This window comes from Euprymna scolopes, chromosome 45, assembly GCF_053919585.1.
Source record: "Euprymna scolopes isolate OS-2025 chromosome 45, ASM5391958v1, whole genome shotgun sequence".
In the NCBI taxonomy this organism is placed as follows: domain Eukaryota; kingdom Metazoa; phylum Mollusca; class Cephalopoda; order Sepiida; family Sepiolidae; genus Euprymna; species Euprymna scolopes.
The window spans coordinates 70,596,106-70,622,368 of NC_136526.1; the positions used below are offsets into that span (position 1 = coordinate 70,596,106).

The following is a 26,263-nucleotide window of genomic DNA, read 5'->3' on the forward strand; positions in this document are numbered from 1 at the left end:
TGTAAACTTAAATCTCTATATAACAATCTCTTCTTTAGCCTTTTTATTCTCTTTCCTGCTCTCTCTCTCTCATCATTTTGTTTTTTTTCCTCTTTTTTTGATCTCTTGCTCTCTTTTTAATATATTTTATTAAATGTAAACAGACTTAAAATGTTGACAATAAATGGAAATAAAATAACAATAAAAGTTTGGTAGAAAAAATCTAAATTAAAATACTTTCCCAAATTTATGCGATTAAAATTGTCTTACCTTTTACGTGTTGAGATCTATTATTATCTGCTTCTGTTGCTTCATCTAGAAAGAAGTTTTGAAAGAAAAAGACGAAATTAAAAAAACATTTTTAATGAAAGAAAATAATTACATAAAATAGAAAGATTATGAAAAAAAAATACGAATAATAAAAAAGAACAAGAAAACAAAAAACTCCCTTTTTTATTTACTTTTTTTACCTGTTTTTTTTTCTGTAAACTTCAAACTTACTTTCACAGTCACTCTTGTACCCATCCTTTCTCTTTCTTGCTCCCCTTAATCTTGCCTTTGCTATTCTTTTCTGTTTTTACGTATATCCCTTTAATATATTTTATTACATGTAAACAGCCTTAAAATGTTGACAATAAATAGAAATAAAATAAAAATAAATGTATTTTTGATTTTAAATGTTAGAATCACGTTTTCATATAAATGATCACCTGATTTCGAATCAACATCGTAGTATAGTTTTTAGATGATTAAATGTAATTTTTTGGAAAAGTTTGGTGTATCATGAGTTGACTCGTGAAATTAAGTCAGATCTTTAATTAGAAGAAGTGAAAAATTGCAAAAACTAGAAACCTCTTTCCGTTTAAAATGTTTTATTACATGTCAACAGCCAAAAAAATGTTGACGATAAATGAAAATAAAATAATGAATATATTTTAGATTTTGAATGTTCGGATTACTTTTTCATATAAATAATCACCTGCTTCCGAATTAACATCGTACTATAATTTTCAGAATATTAGATGTAATTTTATTAAAGGTTTAATGGAAAAATCTACATAAAATACTTCTTTCAAATTTATGCGATAAAAATTAGGATTTGACTTTCCTTTTGCGTGTTGAGACTTATCATTATCTCCTTCTGTTGCTTTATTTAGAAAGAAGTTGTACAAAGAAAAATACGAAATTAGAAAAAATATTTTTAATGAAAAGAAAAATAATAATAAAAAAAGAACAAAAACTTTCCTTTATTTCTATTTAAAAATAACAACAATTATATTTTAGACTTTTAATGGTGGGATCACGTTTTCGTATAAATTATCACCTGTTTCCGAATAGACATCGTACCATAGTTTTAAGATGATTTTTCTGAAAAGTTTGGTGAAAAACAAACAAAAAAATACTGTTCTGAAATTTATGTGGATTTATAGGGATTTGTCTGACCGTTTACGTGTTCAGATTCATCATTATCTGTTCGTGTTGCTTTATCTAGGAAGAAATCTTTTTAAGAAAAAGACGAAATTAAAAAATATTTTAATCAAAGAAAAATTTTATATTTTTTATTTTTATTCTATTTCACGTAATTACTTAAAATAGAAGAATTATAAAAAAAATAAAATACAAATAAATATATTTTAGATTTTAAAATGGTGGGATCACGTTTTCATATAAATGATCATCTGCTTCCGAATTAACAATGTATCATAGTTTTCCGATGATTGAATGCAATTTTCTATAAGGTTTGGTGGAAAAAATCTCCATAAAAATACTTTTATCAAATTTATGCGATTAAAATTGTCTTTCCGTTTACGTGTTGAAATCTATTATAATCTGTTTCTGTTGCTTCATTTAGAAAGAAGTTTTGAAAGAAAAAGACGAAATTAGAACAAATATTTTTAATGAAAAGAAAAATAAATACGTGAAATAGAAATATGATTAATAAAAAAAAAAAAAAATTAAAGAACCTACCTTTTTGTAAAATTATTTTTCATCGGACTACTGCTCTCATCTTGAGTGCGATTTTCATAACGTTTCGGTCGATATACCCACCGATCTTCTTCAACGGTATCTTGTCGAACTCGGGAATGTTTCTGTCGAACTCGGGAATTTGGACGGAATTTCAAGCTGAATCCTTTATTTACTTCACGGGAGTAGCATGCTCTTGTTTCGTCAGCCATACGTGGATAGAAGTCCTAAGTAATTGGTAATTGTATTGGATTCGTGGCGCAGTGGTTAGAGTAGTGGGAAAAATCAATTGTAAAAGTGATATTCTTCTGAAGGTTCAATCCTCAGTGTGGGCGAGCGAAATATACATTTGCGAATTACTTAGGACTTCTATCCAGTCATGGCTGACGAAACAAGAGCACGTGAAGTAAATAAAAGGTTCCGCTCGAAATCCCGTTCTAAATTCCCGAGTTCGATAGAAACATTTCCGAGTTCGACAAGATACATCTGGAGAAGGTCGATGGTTATATCGACCGAAACTATTTCTTTTAACAATTATCTCTTTTTCACAAATTTCCTTTTACATTCTTTTAACGTATTTCCTTTTTTTTAAACTTAAAAAAATTCATTTAACTTTTGTCTCTTTTAACCTTTTTTTTTTCTTTTAACGTTTTTTCATTTTTTAAACTTCTTGTTTACTTCGTTTCAAGAAATATTTCTTTTTAACAATGTTTTTTTTACTTTCTTTTAACAGTTTTTTCACAATTTCTTTTTTACTTTCGGTTTACATTAATCTCTTGCTTACAATCTCTTTTTTTAATGTCTTTCAACATTTTTATCTTTTTTACAATTTTTTTTACGTTGATTTAATTTTTTTCTCTTTATCATAATTTTTGGTTTACTTTCTGTTAAAATTTATTTTCTTCAAAATTTTTGGTTTAATTTCTTTTAAAATTTAACATTTTCTTGTTTACTTTCTTTCAGCATTTGTATTTTTTACAATTTCTTGTTTCATTTAGTTCGACATTTGTCTGTTCTTCACAATTTCTACTTACTTTTTAACATTTATCTATTTTGCAAAATTGAATTCATTAAATTTAAACATTTATTTGCTTTGCAATTTTTTGTTTACTTTCTTTTAATAATTGTGTGTTTTTCATATTTTTAAGTTATTTTCTCTTAACATTTATCTTTTTTCACATTTTAAATCACTTGTCTTTTTCAAAATTTATCTTTTTTCACATTTTTTAATCACTTGTCTTTTTCAAAAATTATCTTTTTTCACATTTTTTAATCACTTGTCTTTTTCAAAATTTATCTTTTTTCACATTTTTAATCACTTGTCTTTTTCAAGATTTATCTTTTTTCACATTTTTTAATCACTTGTCTTTTTCAAGATTTATCTTTTTTCACATTTTTAATCACTTGTCTTTTTCAAGATTTATCTTTTTTCACATTTTTTAATCACTTGTCTTTTTCAAAATTTATCTTTTTTCACATTTTTAATCACTTGTCTTTTTCAAGATTTATCTTTTTTCACATTTTTTAATCACTTGTCTTTTTCAAAATTTATCTTTTTTCACATTTTTAATCACTTGTCTTTTTCAAGATTTATCTTTTTTCACATTTTTTAATCACTTGTCTTTTTCAAAATTTATCTTTTTTCACATTTTTAATCACTTGTCTTTTTCAAGATTTATCTTTTTTCACATTTTTTAATCACTTGTCTTTTTCAAGATTTATCTTTTTTCACATTTTTAATCACTTGTCTTTTTCAAGATTTATCTTTTTTCACATTTTTTAATCACTTGTCTTTTTCAAAATTTATCTTTTTTCACATTTTTAATCACTTGTCTTTTTCAAGATTTATCTTTTTTCACATTTTTTAATCACTTGTCTTTTTCAAAATTTATCTTTTTTCACATTTTTAATCACTTGTCTTTTTCAAGATTTATCTTTTTTCACATTTTTTAATCACTTGTCTTTTTCAAAATTTATCTTTTTTCACATTTTTAATCACTTGTCTTTTTCAAGATTTATCTTTTTTCACATTTTTTAATCACTTGTCTTTTTCAAAATTTATCTTTTTTCACATTTTTAATCACTTGTCTTTTTCAAGATTTATCTTTTTTCACATTTTTTAATCACTTGTCTTTTTCAAAATTTATCTTTTTTCACATTTTTAATCACTTGTCTTTTTCAAGATTTATCTTTTTTCACATTTTTTAATCACTTGTCTTTTTCAAAATTTATCTTTTTTCACATTTTTAATCACTTGTCTTTTTCAAGATTTATCTTTTTTCACATTTTTAATCACTTGTCTTTTTCAAGATTTATCTTTTTTCACATTTTTTAATCACTTGTCTTTTTCAAAAGTTTTTGTTTCCTTTCTTTTAACAATTTTCTCTTTTTTTCACAAATTTCTGTTTACATTTTGTTAACATTTATCTATTTGCACAATTTTTATCTCATTAAATTTAGACATTTATGTATTTTATACAATGTTTTGTTTACTTTCTTTTAATATTTGTCTCTATTTCACATTTTATTGTTTTCTTTTTTCGTTTCACAATTTCTCTTTTATTTTCTTTAAATATTTTTTTGTAATTTTTTTGTTAACATTTATTCAATGTTTATCGGTTTTCTTTTTACTTTCTTGTAACATTTATCTTTTTGTCACGATTTTTTGTTTACCTTAAAACATTTATCTTTTTTACAATTTTTTGTTTATTTTCGTTTAACATATTTTTTTGTTTAATTTATTTTAACGTTTATCTCTTCTTTCACAATTTCTTGTTTATTTTCTTTTAACATTTGTGGAAACTTTTAATGTTAACAATGTGGAATGGATAACCAACAAACAAGACAGATGATGAGAGACAGTTTCTGTCACGATCATACCATTGCTTTTGACCTCATTTGGATTGTTAGCGAAGCCACCAGTGTGCCGACACTGCCGGTCAGTATTCAAGTCTTCCAGCCCTTTTTCTCACAACTTGTCCTGAGCTATTTTCATCTTCCGTTTTGTCTCCACGGGGATCTTCCGACCACTCGGTGGTATCAGTTAAAATAAAAACGAAATGTAATAAGTCCTCAGACGTACTCTCCATCTTACAGAATATCGATACTCTTTGGCTGACTAGGATAGCCTCCGTACATTTATATCTGCTCTACCTCTGCGTTCCATGTTTAAGAAGAATGTGCGCAGACCTGAAAAAATGGTAATCGCTTCATACACTCCAAAATATTCCAGCAAAACTAACAGCCAGCCGTGTTTTTCGCAAGAATGGGCTGCTGTCATTGCGAACAGAAATCACCTTTTCCATTGCTTCCAACGTAATAAATTTAGACAAAAACTGAGTCTAAAGCCGCTTGGCAAATAGCAAAACAGGATCTTGAATAGAAGTGTGTGCTCTATCCCAACCATCACTAATGGGCCTGAAGTATTCTCGTCAGAATCAAAGCCAAACTCTTTGCCAAGAACTTTTCAGCTAATTTGACTCTATGCAACCAAGGCCATCAACCTCCGTTTTTCTTCCTGTATCAGAAATGTGCATGATGTTGCCAAGCTAATCAAGAACCTTGATTCCAGTAAAGCAACTGGCCCTAACGGCATTCCAATTATAATGTTGAAAAGCTTCAACCAGAACTAGCTCCCATGCTTACAAAGCTGTTTAAGCGTTGTCTTAAGGGGAATTGCTTCCCAACACCCTGGAAAACCTCATCAGTATGCCCTGTATTTAAGAATTTAGATGACCGGTCATCTTCCTGTCAGGACAGACAAATAAGTCCCATGTGCGTTTTCCGGCCTCTGGTTACGGCATATATGTTTTATTCATAATGTTTACTTCATTATATACATGTGTTTTGTATACTGTACTGTATTTTGTTACTTCTTTATATATGTACAGTAATGTAATTTTTAAAATTTTGCTTAGACCCCGCAATACTGCTATTTCCACTTACAGCTCCAATCCCGGAACGTGTTACTGCCATATCCCGTGATTCTACTGCATAGCCTTAAAATAACTGCAAACACTTCGGTAAATATTAGTTTCATATCATATGTAATTTAACCTTTACAAAAATTATATTCTACTTTTTATGGTGATTACAATGAATTTATCTGACAATTTCTATAGTTTTAAAAGAAAAAAACGAAATTGGAAAAAATATTTTAAATGAAAAGAAAAATAATTACGTAAAATAGAAAAATGATGAAAAAATTGAAATACGAATAATAAAAAAGAACAAGAAAATAAAAAAACTGCCTTTTCTTTCTTTTCTTTTTCACGGTGTTTTTTTTTTAAATTTAACCTCCATCTCTATTTCACTCTCTCTTTCTCTTTCTTCTCTCTCTCTTCTTCACTCTCCTTTTGTTTTTCTCCTCTGTTTTTGACCTCTTGTCATTTAATAAGTTTTATCACATGTTAACAGCCTTAAAATATTGACGATAAATGGAAATAAAATAACAATAAAAATATTTTAGACTTTGAATGGTGGGATCACTTTTTTATATAAATGATAACCTTCTACGAATTAACACTGTAGTATAGTTTTGACATGATTTTATGTAATTTTTGTGAAAAGCTTGGTGCGAAAAATATAAATAAAAAAGTTCTTTTCACAAATTTATGCGATAAATAGAGATTTGTCTTACCGTTTACGTGTTGAGATCCATCATTATCTGTTTCCGTTTCATTATCTAGAAAGGAGTTTGGAAAAGAAAAAGATAAAATTAGAAAAAAATAATTTAAATGAAATGAAAAAAAATTATGTAAAATAGAAAATTATAAAAAAATAAAAAATACGAATAATAAAAAAGAAAAAGAAAATAAATTGAATAGCAATGAAATATTTTAGACTTTGAATGGTGGGATCACGTTTTCATAAAAATGGTTATTTGCTTCCAAATTAACATGCTACCGTAGTTTTCAGATGATTAAATGTAATCGTTCTGAAAAGTTTGGCGAAAAAAATAAAATAAAATAAAAAATACCGTTCTTAAATTTATGCGATTAAAATATGGATTTTCCTTACCGTTCACGTGTTGAGATTTATTATTCTTTGTTTCTATTGCTTTATCTAGAAAGAAGTTTTGAAAGAAAAAAACGAAATTAGAAAAATATTCTTAATGAAAAAAAAATAATTACGTAAAATAAAAAAATCATGAAAACAATAAAAACACGAATAATTAAAAAGAATCAGAAAATAAAAGACTCCCTTTTCTTCGTCTCCCTTTCACCCTGTTTTTTCTGTAAACTTCAATCTCTCATCAACCCCCCCCTTTGTTTATTTCTGTCTGTTTTTGATCTCTCGCTCCCTTTTTAATATGTACAGCAAATATTTTTTTAGATTTTGAATGGTGGGATCACGGTTTCGTATAAATGATCACCTGCTTCCGAATTAATATCGTACTATAATTTTCAGATTATTAAATGTAATTTTCTGATAAGTTTGGTGGAATAATATCTAAATAAAAATGCTTCCATCAAATTTATGCGATTAAAATAGTGATTTGAATTACCATTTATGTGTGGAGATCCATCATCATCTGCTTCTGTTGCATTGTCTAGAAAGAAGTTTGGAAAGAAACAGATGAAATTAAAAAATATTTTTAATAAAGAAAATTAATTACATAAAATAGAAAAATTATGAAAAAATACAAATAATAAAAAAGAACAGGAAAATACAAACACCCTTTTCTTCGCCCTGATTTCACTCTTTTTAATATGTTTTATTATACAACAAATATCTTTTAGATTTTTAATGGTGGGATCACCTGCTTCCAAATCAACATCGTACCATAGTTTTGAGATGGTTTACTATAATTTTTTGAAAAGTTTGGTGGAAAAAAGTCTAAATAAAAATACTTCCATCAAATTTATGCGATTAAAATGGGGATTTGTCTTACCTTTTACGTGTTGAGATTTATTATTATCTGCTTCTGTTGCTTCATCTAGAAAGAAGTTTTGAAAGAAACAGACGAAATTAGGAAAATATTTTTAACAAAAACAAAATTAAATACATAAAATAGAAATACGATTAATAAAAAGAACCAGAAATTAAAGAACTTACCTCTTCTTCGTCCCCCTTTTACTCTGTAAACTTAAATCTCTATATAACAATCTCTTCTTTAGCCTTTTTATTCTCTTTCCTGCTCTCTCTCTCTCATCATTTTGTTTTTTTTCCTCTTTTTTTATCTCTTGCTCTCTTTTTAATATATTTTATTAAATGTAAACAGACTTAAAATGTTGACAATAAATGGAAATAAAATAACAATAAAAGTTTGGTAGAAAAAATCTAAATTAAAATACTTTCCCAAATTTATGCGATTAAAATTGTCTTACCTTTTACGTGTTGAGATCTATTATTATCTGCTTCTGTTGCTTCATCTAGAAAGAAGTTTTGAAAGAAAAAGACGAAATTAAAAAAACATTTTTAATGAAAGAAAATAATTACATAAAATAGAAAGATTATGAAAAAAAATACGAATAATAAAAAAGAACAAGAAAACAAAAAACTCCCTTTTTTATTTACTGTTTTTACCCTGTTTTTTTTTCTGTAAACTTCAAACTTACTTTCACAGTCACTCTTGTACCCATCCTTTCTCTTTCTTGCTCCCCTTAATCTTGTCTTTGTTATTCTTCTCTGTTTTTATGTATATCCCTTTAATATATTTTATTACATGTAAACAGCCTTAAAATGTTGACAATAAATAGAAATAAAATAAAAATAAATGTATTTTTGATTTTAAATGTTAGAATCACGTTTTCATATAAATTATCACCTGATTTCGAATCAACATCGTAGTATAGTTTTTAGATGATTAAATGTAATTTTTTAAAAAAGTTTGGTGTATGACACTACCATTTTCCGTGTCATGAGTTGACTCGTGAAATTAAGTCAGATCTTTAATTAATTATTCAGGTTAAAATAGACTCGTTTAATTGTGAAAATAATTAATTTTCAAATTACTGAATCATTTGGATTTGAGTATCTAACAGATTGTAAAAAATCAGTGAAAAGGAAAAAAGAAAAGAAAAGTCACCAAATAGATACGTTTAAATAAAACAACGGAATTGTTAAAAGAAAAAGAAAATCATTTAGATTTTTAATATAATGAAAATGACAAAAGTGTCACTCTTTTGCCAGCAGAGTTGACCTGCTAACCTTTGGCATAAGCAAAATAATTGTAAGAAGATATACAAAGTTATCAGAAGTAAAATAAGATCGTTTCGAACTACACGCCTGTGGAACTCTGTTCCGTCTGCCTGCTTCCCTCCTGACTACAACTTAGATGTCTTCAAGCCCAACGTAAACAAATTATTGATGAACCGCCTCCTTAAGTAGACACTTTAAATATCCACACTAACGTACTGTACTTACAATAACCCTTATCCCTGAGTGGCTTCTGGGCCTTGATAAGTGGTGACCACCTTGTAAAAAAAATAAGTAAAAAAAAATAACGAAAGTCTCAATCTTTGGCCGACGGGGTTGGCCTGTCAACCTTTGACCAAAAAGCAAAACAACTGTAAGAATGTGCACTGAGTTTTAAGAAACAAAACAAAATCATTTTAGATTTTAATTAAAATGAAAACAACACAAATGTGTCGAACATTGACAGGTGCTCTGGGTCAACCTGATCGGGGCATAAAGTACACAAGACCTTGGGTGGGGTCAAAGGAAATTGAAGCCCAGACCATTAATTACGGCACTAGCCACTGACTGCTCTAGAATGACCAATCACATACGAGTCCGGTGGAGGGGCGGTTCCTCTTGTCCATCCACCGTGGTCGTGGCGTTAAACCATATGTCGGCAGTCATGATTGGCTGACCAACCAGAAAGCGCACCTGCCAAAGATCGAGTCCATAAAGCGAGGGACACTGAATTGAGAAACCGAGTTGGTTCATTTCCCGTTAGCTGAGAACCAAGTCCCTTGCCGACAACTCCGACGCCGCCATATCTGCCATTTTTGATTATCAAAAACTTTCAACCAGTCAACCGTATTCTCCCCGTATCTCCAGTATTCAACTTTATTTTTTTTACCAAGTTTTTTTACACATATTATTGTAAATACCAACGTGTTTCAATAAATGTTTTTATTTTATTTTTATTTTATTTTGATTGGCTGTTTTCTACTTTTCCTTTTGGAGTCGCTAAATCTGTTTGGTAGCCCCAACTACAAGAACTGAACAGTTTTCTAGGCCGCATCAACTCAAGCCATCTTTTGTGAAACTAGTCTGACACAACTTGGGATATGAAGAAAGGTTTGAACGGCCAACATTCCACGTGGTAGTCACGAAACCCCGACTACTCCAGTATGTGACAAAGACAGGGCCACAGGTGGAAAAAATCTAAATAAACAAACTTTTCTGAAATTTAAGCTGTTAAAATAGAATTTGTCTTACCGTTTACGTGTTGAGATTTATCATTATCTGTTTTTGTTGCTTTATCTAGAAAGAAGTTTTGAAAGAAAGAGGCGAAATCAAAAGGGATATTTTAATGAAAAGAAAAAAATACGTAAAATAGAAATACGATTAATAAAAAGAACAAGAAAATTTAAAAAGCTCTCCTTTCTTTTTATTATTTTTCATCGGACTACTGTTCTCATCTTGAGTGTGATTTTCATGACGTTTTGATCGATATAAACTCCGACCTTTTTCAGGTGAATGTTTCTGTTGAACTCGGGAATTTGGACGGAATTTCGAGTGGAACCTTTTATTTACTTCACGGAGGTAGCATGCTCTTGTTCCGTCAGGCATGAGTGGATAGAGGTCCTAAGTAATTCGCAAATGTATTGGATCCGTGGCGCAGTGCTTAGAGTAGTGGGAAAAATCAATTGTAAAACTGATATTTTCCTGAAGGTTGAAAGTTCAATTCTCAGTGGGGGCAACCGAAAACAGTAATCCGATGAATAACAATAACAATAACCAATCCTCATCTCAAAAATTTAGAAACGTCAGCTTTCTTTGTCTCCCTTTTTTCTGTAAACTTCAATCTCTTTACCACAATCTCTTTTTACCTTTTCTTCCGCTTTCTTCCTCCCTCTCCTTTAAACATTCATCTCTTTTTCTAAATTTTTTGTTCACTTTCTTTTAAAATTGATATTTTGTCACAATTATTTTATATACATTCTTTTAAGATTTATTTTTCTCACACTTTTTTGTTTACTTTCTTGTAACATAATTTTTATTTTCACAATTTTTTGCTTTATTATTTTTTACAATTTTTTAAAACTTTATTTTAACATTTATGTTTTTCACAATTTTTGATTCACTTTCTTTAAACATTTATTTTTTTAAAACACTTTTTGGTTTACTTTCTTTTAACATAATTATTTTTCACAATTTTGGCTCACTTTCTTTATAAATTAAGAGTTGGTCCCCATTTCCCCTTCACTCTGCACATTAAAAATCAGTCTTGTGCCTAATTTGCTCGGCGGGGGAGCAAATAAATACCCTTTTCTTGGCCTTTTGGCCAAGATCAAAGTGTAGTATCTATTCTTACTACATACTGTACTTATATTTGTAACTTTTCCTTGGTCACACAGCTAATATAACGTTTCAAATTCCCTAAATCAAATAATTTTTGTGATATAAAGTGGGGATCATTTCTCTGTATTAATTTAATGTAAAATGATCACCCAATTTACAACCAATCAGTCTCAAAGCCATTCAAGTCATTCTCTAGATCATTCAAGTTATTTTGGAAGGATTCTAGTTATTTTTTAAGTATTCAAGTCATTCTTAAGGTCATTCAATTAATCCTTAAGTTCATTAAAGTCACTCTAAGTCATTTACTTTTTATTTATTTAAGTCATTCCAGCTCATTTTTCAGTCATTTTAGTTTATCTTTAAGAATTTCATGTAAATTCTACATTCACGCATTCATTCATTACACGAAAGCACGCGACTAATGGCTATCGGCCTTGTCAGTTTAACCTTCACCTTTTACCATCTCTTTCTCTTTCGTACTCTGTCTCTCACAGCTTCCCTTTCTTTTACTTCTCTTTGAAAGACAAAATTAGCAAAAATATATAAAATGGGAAGAATAATATGAAATAATTACGTAAAATATAAAATTATGAAAAAATTAAAATACGAACAATAAAAAAAAGAACAAAAAAATTTCTTTCTTTTCATCCTGTATATTCTTTTAAGCTCCATCTCTTTTTCAAAATCTTTTTTACCCTTTCCTTCTCTTTCTTGCTCTTTCTCCCCTCCCACTTCCTATTTGTTTTTCGTCTCTTTTTTATGTCTATCCCTTTAATATGTTTTATTAGATGTAAACAGCCTAAAAATGTTGACGATAAATGGAAATAAAATAGCAATTAATTAATAGCAATTAAGACTTTAAATGGTGGAATCACGTTTTCATATAAATGATCAACTGCTTCCGAATCAACATCGTATCATAGTTTTGTGATTATTAAATATTATTTTTCTGAAAAGTTTAGTGGATAACATCTAAATAAAATACTTTTCTACAAATTTATGCGATTAGAAATGAAATTGCCCTACCGTTTATTTGTCGAGATTTATTATTATCTGTCTCTGTTTCTTCATCTAGAAAGAAGTCGTGAAAGAAAAAGACTAAATTAGAAAAACATTTACTTCGCTTATTTTTTTTTACCCCTCTCTCTCTTTATTATTTTTTCATTACATGCAAACAGCTTGAAAATGTGGACTATAAACAGAAATTGAATAACAGTAAATATATTTTAGACTTTGAATGGTGGGATCACGTTTTCATATAAATTATCACCTGCTTCCAAATTCACATCACACCGTAGTTTTCAGTCGATTACATGTAATTTGTCCTATATTTATTTTAAAGGTTTGGTGGCAAATTAGAAAAACAAAACAAACTTTTCTTCAATTTTAGGATTGCTTTTCACTGTTGTCAAACGATCATCAAATCTGTTATCAAGATCACTGGAAAAATGGTTGAATAACTCTACCACTCCAGTATGTATCTCTAGGTACCGATACAATCCTCTGTTTCTATAAGAGCCAGGTACGTCCTTAAATGTTGTACTGTTGTCACATCTGCGACGGAGCGCTACCTATGCTGCATTGATGAATTTCAAAACCGTCTTAGAAATCTAGTAGGTGATGCCTTTTTCTTTTCCTTGCAACCTCTTTCCCACAGAAGAGATGTTGCGAGCCTGTCTCTGCTCTATCTTTATTTTCATGGCAAGTGTTCGACTGAACTCCAATCTACGGTCCCCCTTTGTAAAATTTTCACAAAAACACGACTAGCTACAACCACTATATGTTGCATAGGGGTGCTATTTTCGATGTATCAAATCTGAGACTATGTTTTGTTGTTCATGTTAGTATTAGAAAGTCTTAGTGTTTTATCTAGAGGTTGTCTTAGGAGTCTTCATGTGTTGAGTGTTCATATGTCTTAAGATGTTCATGTTGTAAGAGATAGCATATTGGAGACATAAACAGGTATATATATATATATAAAGAGCGAAACTTCTGCATATATAATAGACAGTGTACATGTTACTACCCAATGAGAGGAGATTTGATATATAGATAGATAGACCGAGAGTTTGACATTTATACTTTTGACACTTGTATGAACGGGAGTGTTTCTATAACATTTATACTTTTGACACATATACTTCCTAACACATATTTTTTAAATGATGATTTTATCAAAGGTTCTTATAAAATAAATGGACAATACCTTTTCTGTTGAATAACACCACGAAGACGCTGATACAAATTTACACGACGTCCTTTATTTCATGTTCGACCGGTCGGACATGATTTTATCTCAGGGATTCAAAGTTGTTACATGGTTATTTCAAAAACCCTCTCACTTCTAGAAGGTGCCTTGATTCTAACGGAGAATCGGTCTGAACCTCTCTGCTTCTCTCCGACTCTTCCCCTGTTCTCTTCTCCCAGACTGCATCTAAAACTCTACCTATATTGAGAACTTGTCACATCATCGCATGATTAAACGTGCTCATAAAGCACGTTGTATATCATGTGACATGCGTCACGCGTCACGTTGCCAAACTTGACATGACCCCGAGTTCAGTAACCTATTTTCCGAGTAACCTGTTTACAAAATATGTTTACAATTTCAATTGACGATTAAATTCCTTATTTTAGTTTTCACAGAAAAAAAATTTCATATCTAACTATTTTGTGTGAGCTAAACAATTGCGATTTCACATTCCTTATTTTCAATAACATTCTGTATTTATTTTAACTTATGATTGGAATTGAAAATTCCAAATCCAGCTTCGCAAGTTCGAATCCTTGACTCTCCAATTTCATTTAACTAATTCCCTATTTTTTACTTACATGAAAAGCGGACAGCCCTTTATCATGTAACATATATACGATTTCCCGCACTCTTTATCTGTTCCTATGTTAAAGAGCATCTCCCCCCCTCTCTGGCTTTCTTACTCTTTCTATTTTCTCTCTGTGTGTCTCTATTAGAGAATAGAGAAAGAGAGAGGGAGAGGGAGAGAGAGAGAGAGAGAGAGAGAGAGGTGAATAACGTGGACAGTGGACACGTTTGCAAAAGAAGGGTCAGCTGACCAGATGACGTGGTATCATGTGATGAGGTTAGCTGATTCTTTCTTGGCAGTTGGGTTTTCGGGTGTTGAATAAGACAGACGGCTTTTCAGCTGTCCCCCCCCTGGGCTGGGGAGGACGCTGACGTGTATCATCAAACAAGCAAGGTTCACCTCCATTCTGTGTCGACCTTTGGAAGGTGAATAAAAACTATAAAACCATTTCATCGTCTTGGAGTGAATTCTTCATCCAACAGGCCAGCTCCCCTCCAAGAGACAATGAAAACCAGAGGAACAACCGACGACACATGAATAAAGGTATGTTAAGAAATGCATGCACACAAACACACACCCACGAGACATCAAAAATAAAACCATTAGAAACTAGACGATCACGTACACGAATCTCCTTGACAAAATCTCCTTTATGACTCCCCCGAATATATAACATATTCGTTTTGGTGCTCGTGACTAAGTTCACATCATCGATGTGAAGTCGAACCTGTGTTTAAGAAATACGACGTGGAAACAGGTCCTTAAAAGGGAAAGGAGATTTTAAGACAAGAAAAAAAAAAAAAAAAAAAAAACTATACAACACAATAAAATGTCTGGAAGAAAAAAAAAAGAGAAAGAACATTATTAGAAAAAAAGAAGAAATACAAATCAACACACACACAACGATGGTCCGTTAAAACACTAAGTAATAAGGAAAAATAATAGTAAAGAGAAAAAAAAGAAAAGAAAAGAAAAAAAAATTCTGTTAGAAAAACAGTAGAATAACTTGGAAAAAAAAACAGCTATAACGAAAGACAAACTGATAAAATATTGCTAATTTTGAATTAAACAGCAAGTGTAAAACAGAAGGACAGAAAGAAAGAAAAAGAAAAAGAAAATAGAACATATGACTTGTTAGCTACAACGTGTGTGTCAGAAATGAGCCTGTCACCTTACTAAAAAAAACAAAACATATCAATCACGAAAGGTTTGTTGTTAATAATAATTTTTGTTGCAATTTTGAACTGCGGAACTTCATGTGCTTTTAGTGAAAAAAACAATATGAACTGTTGATGAAAAAACAATGATCATGTCCTGTAAAATGATTTTTTTTTCTTTTTCGCTGATTGTGCGATTTTTTTCGTAGGAATTTTTTTTTGCTGACGTGGACAAAATTTTGTTGTTTGGATTTTATTTATTGCTAAGATGGGACTTTCTGAATGCTTATAGGATATTTTTGTATTTTTTTCATTTATTTTCTTTATGTAATTGATGTGTTCTAAAATGGTATTGTGCAGGATTTTCTTACTCTGTGACATGTATTTTTTTTTCGCAGAATGGGGAGGTGGAATCTTGCTTGTGGGGTCTATGGAAAGAAGGATTAATAAAAGAAAAAATGTGTTTTTAATTAATTAAATAGTAATAATAAAATAGGGAGCAAGAAATAAGATTTAAACAGTGTAATAAATGATTAAAAAAAAAAAAAGTTTCGGAAGAGTCAAAGGTTCAGTCGGTATTAATTTCAATTTTCGAAAAGTAGAATAAATGTTCGACATGAGTGACGTTTTGACCACATAAGTAAAAAAAAAAAGAGATAAATATAGGGTTAAATAAACTATATGAAGAAATGAAAGAAAAAAGTGGGGCGTGAATGGAATTTAATTTCTGTAGCAAGCATGTTAGAATTTTGGAGAGGTGTTGAATTACATGGGTAGTTATTAATTTCATTATTCTCGGGAAATGATTCGAATTTTATTTTTTTTTATCGTGATTTCTGTTGATTTCGAGTAGAATCAACATGGAGCAAGTTTGAGTACTTCATGTGTGGAAATCCGATGTTTTCCGTGAAGCTATGTGTCTTCAAGGCAGGTTGCGCTTACCGACTTTGGAAAAAAAAAAAGAAAGTTTTTTCTGACATAGCAGTGAACGGAATGTATTCTGTCCAGCGTGAGCGGATCTAGTTGTAATCAACTTCAGGGAGCAAATGAAATGCCCTCTGACATGGTGTAAGGGGCAGAGGGGGTGCAATGGCTGACGTGGCCATTATGTTACGAATCGCTCAAGAGAAGATGAATGAAATATGTATGCAAGTACTTAGGAAAATAAAATGTTACCATATTGTGAATTAAAGGTACCAAAAATAAAAAAAAACCATGCTGGGTGAATTTAATTGGTATTATTAAATTAAATTATTTTGGAATAGATTTGGTTGGTTTAGTTATATTTTAGGGACGTTTAGCGCGTAGTTGCATTTTTTTTCATGAGAATTACAAGGCGATTAGGCTGTAGAAAGCAGTTTTTTCTGTTGTTTTATTTTTTTTTTATAAGCCACGGTATTGTCACAAATTAGAAAATTTGGCAGGGGAAATACTATTTTAGAGTAATGAGAACCCTGTTAAAACAATACTAGTGGTTCCAGTGAGTTGGAAGATGCCACGTAGGCCCAAGCAACGGCAATAAGTCTTGTCCAACAAAAGTCTGGCGTGCGAGGTCGCGATAATTCCTCAGGGTACGGAGCGACTGGACAGTCGGTACCAAGCCTAATCACGGGGAGATAGAAGAAAGGGAAAGATGCAGATTACGTAAGGGACAAGATAGAGCCTTATTATTTTTTTATTTTTTTAGAGGAATGTGTGAGGGATATCTGGGTTGGAATCTTGGGACTTGCTGGGAATGCGGAAAAATCACAAAGGGAAAACTACTTAGTTAGAAATCGATGGCGCATTAGTTAGGGAGTGATGATTCCGTATCTTGTCGGGTTCCAGGAACTCAAACAGGCTCCGAGTGAATCAGTGTGAAGGCGTATCTTGACTTAGACCAACCAAGGGAGTTAGTAGAAGAGCTTTGTGAAGTCCCGAAGTAGTAGATTGAATAGAACAAAGCTCCAGTAATAGGACCACTCAGAGAAAGACGTCAGGGCATTACAGTAAAGGAAAAAAAAACTGGGACTTAGGCCTATGCTGAAAGTCGAGAACGCGAGTGGGATGGTTGGGTCGGTAGAGCATCAGACTTTTAATCTGAGGGTCTGGGGTTCGAGTCCCCATGCGATAAAGCTACCACCAACATGGAGCATCCGACGTTCTGGTCGTAATTGCGATATGCTGGCCCCATTTCGAAAAAGTGATCGAAAATGGAGTCTCCATTTGTTTGGCCAAGTGGTCCAAATAAAGAGCAGAGTCAGTGGAAAATATCCAACAATGCGACCGCCTAGACAAGATGTATATCTGCAAAGCTGTATCTTTGTCTAACTTGGAAGCAAGTTAATGTCTAGGAGGGACTTTCGAGAAGCAGCAGAAGGGTTGATAGTGTTGTAGAAGAGTACTGGTGCCTGATCTTTCTTGGAAAAGGGGTGAGTCCGGAAAGTGAAAAAATAAAGATGTACTTCGGACATAATTATTTTTTTTTAGTTAGTTAGTTATTAAAAATGTATGGCTTGCCATACATTTTGATAAAAAAGGGGTGGAGGAATGTTAAAGAGCATCTCTCCCCCCCTCTCTGGCTTTCTTACTCTTTCTATTTTCTCTCTGTGTGTCTCTATTAGAGAATAGAGAAAGAGAGAGGGAGAGGGAGAGAGAGAGAGAGAGAGAGAGAGAGAGGTGAATAACGTGGACAGTGGACCCAAAATCTCCTTTATGACTCCCCCGAATATATAACACCTAAATCTAAACGCAGATTCCATGAACGACACTTCTTTCCCAGAACAATCCGCCTGTGGAACACTGTTCCACTGGCCTGCTTCCTAGTTGAATACAGCATGGTTGCCTTCAAATCCAATGTAAACAAGTGCTTGTAAACAAGTGCTTGTTGAGCCGTCCCATAAATAATCAAATTCTACACAATCCATTAACGATTACTACAATACCAGCGTACATTAATTAACCCTTATTCTCGAGTAGCTTTCGGGCCTTGATTTACTTCTTTCGTTAGCCCTCTCTCGCTCTCTCTCTCTCTCTTGCACCCCTTTTTCTCATCTACCCTTTTTCTCTTTCACCTCTTTCTTTCATCCATCTCTCTAATTTACCAGTATCACATATCGAAAACAAATTTAACGCAAAAAATATTTCTTGAATTAATCTTACCTGTTACATGTTGAGATGTATCATTAACTCTCCCTTTTATTGCAGCTGAAACAAAAGCGAAAAAGTAAAAATTAGAGAAAATATTTTCTAACTAGCAGGCTGCCCGGCGTGCCTGGCGTTGCCCGGTCGTAAAATACGCATAAAAAATTATATTTTAATTCATACAAAAACTGAGACATGTGCAAGTATTATGTTTTTTTTTCTAAACCGTTCAGCTGTAAAGGAAAAATATTCGAGCTGAGATTGAACCCAAAACCTAAAGACAGTCAGTCGAATACGATGACCATTCAGTCAGCATGACATGCTCTTAAATACGCGCTTTTAAACCGACTTATATTTAACATAAGATATTTGTAATGTGAATCGTTCATGCATGCGCAATCGTGAAACAGTTAACAAACAAATAAAAATTCAGCGACTCCCACATACCTATTTTTCAATTTTTACCACTTAGAAGTCCTTTTTCCAGATGAAAATCAATCAAACAGTTTTCTACATGTCTGAAAAACCTATATCCCAAATTTCAAATCTGTGTATTAAAAATTAGGTTGAGAAATGTCGTCACGCACAAGCTCTTTCTCCGAATGAAAAAATTCGTTGAGTATATAGATTGAGAAGTGTCCTCACACACACATTCTAACTTTTATAGAATACTAAAAACATGCCCGGCGTTGCCCGGTCATAAAATACGCAAGAATATTATATTTTAATTAATCCAGAACTTTTATTTATTATAAACAGAAATACAATAATTAATTATTTAAAAATAATAAATAATTAAATAATTAAAAATAATAAATAAATAAAAAAATAAAATACTCGAACTGAGATCGAACCCCAAAAATAACGCCATTGAGTTAAGTACTTTAAGCACTACACTAGCTTGACATTAGTTTCAAAAATTGTTTTCAAGCAATTTCATACTTAACATGCGCAGTCGTGAAACAGTTGAACACAGATAAAAATCCAGTGGCCTCCCAGGTACCAATTTTTCAACTTTTACTTCTCAGTAGCCTTTTTTTTTGCAAATGGAAACAGATTAAAAAGTTTTCCACATGTCTGAATATCTTACATATTAAATTTCAAGATTGTAGATTAAAAATTCGTTGAATATATAGGTTGAGAAGTACCCCCCCCAAACACACATACTAGATAAGATAAGCCTAGCAGGCCACTAGTGTTGTCCGGTCGTAAAATACGCATAAATATTTTTATATAAAATTCGTATTATTTGGATTCATCAGACTACTGTTCTCATCTTAAGTGTGATTTTCATAACGTTTCAGTCGATGTAACCTCCGATGTTTTTCAGGTTTCTCTTGTCGAACTCAGAAATGTTTCTGTCAAACTCGCAGATTTGAACGGAATTTCGAACGGAACTATTTATTTATGTCACGGGGTTAGCATGTTCTTGTTCCTTCAGCCATGACTAGATAGAAGTCCTAGGTAATTCGCAGTTATATTTTTCAGTCGCCTTAAAAAATGATTAAAAAATAAACGGAAAGAAACTGAGGCTTGCGAATATTATGTTTTTTTAAATAGTTCACTTCTTGTAAGTACACAAAAAAATCACTCGAGTTGAGATCGAAACCAAAACTTAAAGACAGTGAGTCGAATACGATAACCATTAGACTAGCTTTACATGTCTTTCAGAGTGTTTCCAAACAAACTCATACTTAACATTCAGAAGTTTTACGACCGCTCATATGCAGTCATTAAACAGTTGAAAACGAATAAAAATCCGATGGCCTTCCACACACCAATTCTTCAATTTTGACCCCCTTAGCAGCCCTTTTTCCAGAGGAAAACCGATTAAAAAGTTTTCCACATATCTGAATAACCTATAAATTTCAAGTCTGTAGATTAAAAATTCGCCGAGTATATAGGTTGAGAAGTGTCCTCACACACGAACATTCTCTTTTTTTTTTTTATAGAATATAAGACTAGTAGGCCGGTCATAAAATATATATAAATATTTTATGTTAATTAATTCAGAATTCTAATTTATTATGAAAAGAAATATTGTAGGTATTAAACGTAATGTTAAATTCTTTTAAAACGAAGTAAAAAAAAATAAATAACCGGAAAGAAACTGAGACATGTGCATGCTAGTATTATGTTTTTTCTAAACAGTTAATTTCTATCAGATTGGTGCAAAAATAATGTCGTTTTTTATCAGATACTATCAGTTCAGTCAGGCTTTGCTCGGGTCCTATGTACTGTTAGTAACTTTATGTGCATATATATATATATATATATATATATATATATATATACTTGCAAAAGTACCCGTCGTTGACTGGGTTCAAAAACAGCCTACAGAAAATGGACTCTGATTTATTGAAGTATGATAGGTTATGAAAAGGAAGGGTTGTAAAGAGATAGTTTTGAATTCGGGGATATCAAAACCAAAGCAAAATATGATGAAAGTAAAAATAAAATAGAAAAACCCCATAATTTATTATACCATACCTGTTCACACCGAAACACTTATCACAATATTCTGTGGGTCTATATTAAAAAACCTTGTTAAACTTTGTGACATATTTCCATTCTTTGGAGGTCAGGCGCGAAAGCAGACCCCACAATTTTATTATACCATCCCTATTTAAGTTAAAACATACTTATCAAAATATTCTTATGTAGACCTATATCAAAAACACTTGTAAACGTTTCTTTTTTTAAATTTAAAATTTTTTATTTCCATACTTTGTGGACCAGGCACGAACGCAAACCCCACAATTTTAATGAACCACCGTTCTGCAGGATCAAACATACCCATTCCTGTGTCTCGATACATCTTCTATCATTATATGGAATCAGTTTTTTAAAATAGTCAACCATACAGGAGCCTATTCGTGACCACACACACACACACACATACACACACACACATACACACACACATCCAGCTTTATATTATAGATAGATTAAATTTATTTATACAAACATTGATGGCTACATATGTGCAAACATGTATGCACATATGTAGCCATCAATGTTTGTATAAATAAATTTAATATACCTGCTCTGTTAACTCATTGAGCACTCTTTGGTAGACACATATTGTTTCATTGGATGTACTTCTAGGAAACTAAACTCTACTGCAATAATATATATATATATATATATATATATATATATATATATATATATATATAACTACTTCATTTAATCACATAAATTAATATACGAAAGTATAGATTTATGCGTAAACTTTAAGTATTTACTTCAACAGTGCTCAATACGTAGGTAGAGTTAGGTAGTAAGTTATAAAATATATATGGCGATATCGCCATATATATTTATATAAATAAATATATATATATATATATATATATATATATATATATATATATATATATATATATATATATATATATTAAAAGTTTGACTCATGCCCAGGTAACCTACATCTAAAATTTCAAGTCTTTAGACCCAAAATTTGCGGAGGACTTTGGTAGAGTCTGCAAAGGTCAACTCTTTCAACTGTGACCTCTTGGCAGCCAAATTTCCGCCTAAAAACTGATTAAAAAGTTTGCTGCATGTCTAACCACTCTTTACGTAAAATTTCAAATGTTTAGACCCAAATTGACTGAATAGTTTGCTAGAGACCGCAAAGGTCAAATCTTTTGTAACTTTGACTTCTTGGCAGCCAAGTTTTCGGCCAAAAAACGATTAAAAAGCTTGCCCTATGTCTGAATTCACTGAATAAAAATTAAAATATTTAGACCAAAAATTGGCTGAGTAATTTGGTAGAGACCGCAAAGGTACAATTTTTTTTTTATTTTGACCCCCAACTTTGACTCCTTTACATTTATTGTTTTGGGCTCAAATCAAATTTAAAAGGTTAATCCATGTCCAAGTAACCATACATCTAAAATTTCAAGTGTTTAGACCCAAAATTGACGGAGGAGTTTGGTAGAGTTTTCTAAGGTCAAATCGTTGAACTTTGACCTCTTTACAGCCAAATTGATGGCCGAAAACCGATTCAAAAGATTTTCCCAAATCTCAATACTCCTTATGTCAAATCTTGAGTGTGTCGACTGAAAACTGACAGAGTAATTTGGCAGGGAAATGTACGCACACAGACACACAGAGGCACACAGACAGACAATTTCACTTTTATAGATATACAGATATACACGTCAAAAACATTATTTTTGCACCAACCTAATAGTAAATACAAAAATGCCCCAGCTGAGATTGTGTTAAAAAGCATCTCTCCTCTCTCTCTCTCTGGCTCTTTCATACTCTCTCTATTTTCTCTCTCTGTGTCTCTATTAGATAGTAGATCGAGAGAGAGAGAGAGAGAGAGAGAGAGAGAGAGGGAGAGGGTGGGAGGACGTCAGAGAGATATTTTTATAGTTAATCCACGTTGCAGGAAGTGACGTTTCATCTAACCGGATGTCATGTGATGCTACGTGGCAAGGTTGGTGAAACGTTGAGTCTCTCAGAAAATGCCGAGCCGAGCAGAAGTCTAAAATGGTTCTCTCCTAAGTAAGGGGGGAGATGCGCGCCCCAGACGTGGGCCGTGGTAGGTACCCACAGTGGAGACCATCGATGGCGGCATCTGCAAATCATGCCTGGGAGAATAAAAGGTTGAAAACCAATATCTGTCTTCATCTTGTGTATTCCGGCGAAAACAGCAAGAGAGCTCCACCCAGATGAAGACTCTCCCAGAGCAGCGGACCAGGTATGAATCTTCTTTAATTCAAACACATAAATCAACAACAAGTGTCCTAACCACTAGACAAACGGTTTAAGGGATCTTGGGTCCCGTTCTCTCGTCTCTTAACACTCGTAATATCTCTCTCATCGTCGTAAACTTCTTCTCTTCATTAGTAAAATGGACACGTCATCACCAGGGTACCAGTATCCCTCAAGTAAAGTGTCCAAGTCAAATCCTCTTCTTCTCCCTCCCTTATGTAACAATTGAAACCAAGACCCGAAGACACTGAGTTAAGTGCGATTACTATTAGGCCAGCGTAATACACTCGTCAATGTGGGGGTATTTTTAGACCGATTTACACTTAACATAAGGGATCTGTAATAGGAACAATTCACACATGCGCAATCATGAAACAGTTAGCAAACAGAGAAAAAGCCGACGACTCCCACGTACTCTTTGTTAAATTTTGACCCCCTTAGAAGCACTTTCTTCCGAATGAAAAAATAATTGTTGAGTATATAGGTCGAGAAGTATCCGCACACACACACACACACACACACACACACACACACACACACACACACACACACACACACACACACGCACACACACACGCACACACACACGCACGCACACACACGCACGCACACACACACATACACGCACACACACGCGCACACACACACACACACATACACGCACACACACGCGCGCACACACACACACACACACACACACACACACACACACACACACACACACACACACACACACGCACGCACGCACACACACACACACACACACACACACACACACACACACACACACACACACACACACACACACACATTCTCATTTTAATAGAATACTAGAAATATGCCCGGCATTTCCTGACCATAAAATAAGCATGAATATTTTATTTTAATTAATATAGAATTCTTATAAGCAGAAATACATTAGGTATTAAACGTAACGTTAAATTCCTTTTAAGAAGGCCAATAGCCATTAGTCGCGTGTTCTCGTGTAATGAATGAATGCGTGAATGTAGGATTGACATGAAATTCTTAAAGATAAACTAAAATGACCAAAAAATAGGCTGAAATGACTGAAATAAATAAAAAGTAAATAACTTAGAATGACTTTAATGAACTTAAATATTAATTGAATGACCTTAAGAATGACTCGAATGTTTAAAAAATAACCGGAATCCTTCAAAAACAACTTGAATAATCTGGAGAATGACTTGAATGGCTTTGAGACTGACTGGTTGTAAATTGGGTGATCATTTTACATTAAATTAATACAGAAAAGTGATCCCCCACTTTATATCACAATAAATACAGCATGTAGTAAGAAGAGATACTACACTTTGATCTTGGCAAAAAGGCCTAGAAAAGGGTATTTATTTGCTCCCCCACCGAGCAAATTAGGCACAAGGCCGATTTTTAATGTGAAGAGTGAAGGGAAAATGGAGACCAACTCCCCGGGGAGTAGGGGAACTGGATAGTGACAATTGGTATGAAGGGTTGCCCCTGCATTGATCAAAGTCTTATATGTGGGGTTGCCCGTACATATGGTCTTTGCTTGCAAGAGCGAGCGAGCGATCGACCGACCGACGGAGTGACTTATAGAGTCGCTTGCACGCGACTAAAAACATGAAAAAAAAAAAAACAAAAAAAAAAACGGGCAGAAACTGAAACGCGCGCATGCGAGTATTATGGCTTTTCTAAACAGCTCACTTCTTTTTATTTAATTAGAGTTCATTATTGAGATGAGTATCATTTTATTAATTTTTATTTACTGCGGACTATTATCCTCATCTTTTCTTAATTGTTTCATGACGTTTCGGCCAACTATTTCTCTGGCCTTCGTCAAGTGGTAACCGCGACGCGATATCGGGCAACGTCGGGCCACCCTGCTACTTCTGTTATATTTTATATAATACTAGCATTTCAGCCCGGCGTTGCCCGGGTGTTTGGAGGTGTATGTTGAGCAAAAAAACAAAAAACAAAAATAAAACAAAAAGGTCAATTTTTTAAATTTTACCCCTATTATGACCCCTTAACATTTATTTTTTGGGTTCAAATCAAGTTATTAAGTTAGATCCATGTCCAAGGAACCTATATCTAAAATTTCAAGTGTTTAGACCTAAAATTGGTGGAGGAGTTTGGTAGAGTTCTTAAAGGTCAAATCGTTGAACTTTGACCCTTTAACAACCAAATTTCTGGTCGAAAACAACCCACAAAGCTTTTCCCCAAATCTCAGTACCCTGTATATCAAATTTTGAGTCTGTAGACTGAAAATTGACAGAGTTATTGCGCAGGGAAATGTACACAGACACACACACAGACACGTTCACGTTTATATATATAATAGATTACAATGGAAGTAAATAGTCTTTAATACGGTTCTTTACAAACACTTTTGTTCTGGTGTCTTTTTTTTTTTTGTTAAAGAAAGTTTAGTATTTTTGTTTTTTCGAGTAAAATAGTTTCATTCCTTCCAGCGAATTGTTTTCTGCTCTTCTGAGGAAGGTTCACTTTATTTTAGTCTGTTTTTTGAGAGGTTCTGCTCAACAGATAATTTGCATAAGTGCCTTTATGCAAATTGCCTTAAAGTCCGTGTCAAGATTATTTCTAGCAATAATTGTATGTCGTTATTCTTTTTAACACAAATGAAATATTACACGTTGCTTTACTTCTGAACAACTTTATTCTATTGAAACAATTAGGAAAATAAAAGCAACAAAATTAACATTGAAAACATTTGTTTATAAAACTTAAATAAAATTCTTTTTTGCAGCGAACTTTCGGTCCATTGGTCATAATATTTGCCCAATGTCCAACAGCCTTCGAAATTTCCTCAATCTATTTGTTCCAGTTCATATTGCCCGCAAATGTTAGGCTGAGGAGTTTGAAGGAAGAATTCTCAGATAGGTTGTTATTTGTTATGGATATAGGTGGTTGTAATGGTTAAAGGCGAGCAGCTTATTTTAACTAGGATTAAATGTTACCGTCCATTTGCGTCCACCTTTCATTATAGTCTGGATG

At 32.3% G+C, this 26,263-nt stretch overlaps 1 protein-coding gene and 1 pseudogene across 5 annotated transcripts in view; one reads left to right on the top strand and one right to left on the bottom strand.

Moving 5' to 3' along the window:
- Positions 1-26,263, bottom strand: part of LOC145269883 (uncharacterized) — a 122,278-nt gene that overhangs the window by 25,072 nt on the left and 70,943 nt on the right. For all 5 annotated transcript variants that reach the window (XM_080125632.1, XM_080125631.1, XM_080125630.1 and 2 more), the window contains exons 12-19: positions 18,542-18,586; positions 10,336-10,380; positions 8,274-8,318; positions 7,838-7,882; positions 7,451-7,495; positions 6,964-7,008; positions 6,584-6,628; positions 250-294 (exon numbers count right to left, since the gene is read on the bottom strand). In XM_080125632.1, the coding sequence (XP_079981758.1) occupies positions 250-294; positions 6,584-6,628; positions 6,964-7,008; positions 7,451-7,495; positions 7,838-7,882; positions 8,274-8,318; positions 10,336-10,380; positions 18,542-18,586 (360 nt within the window). The remainder of the gene's footprint in view (positions 1-249; positions 295-6,583; positions 6,629-6,963; positions 7,009-7,450; positions 7,496-7,837; positions 7,883-8,273; positions 8,319-10,335; positions 10,381-18,541; positions 18,587-26,263) is intronic.
- On the top strand, positions 11,384-11,491 carry LOC145269964 (U2 spliceosomal RNA; annotated as a pseudogene).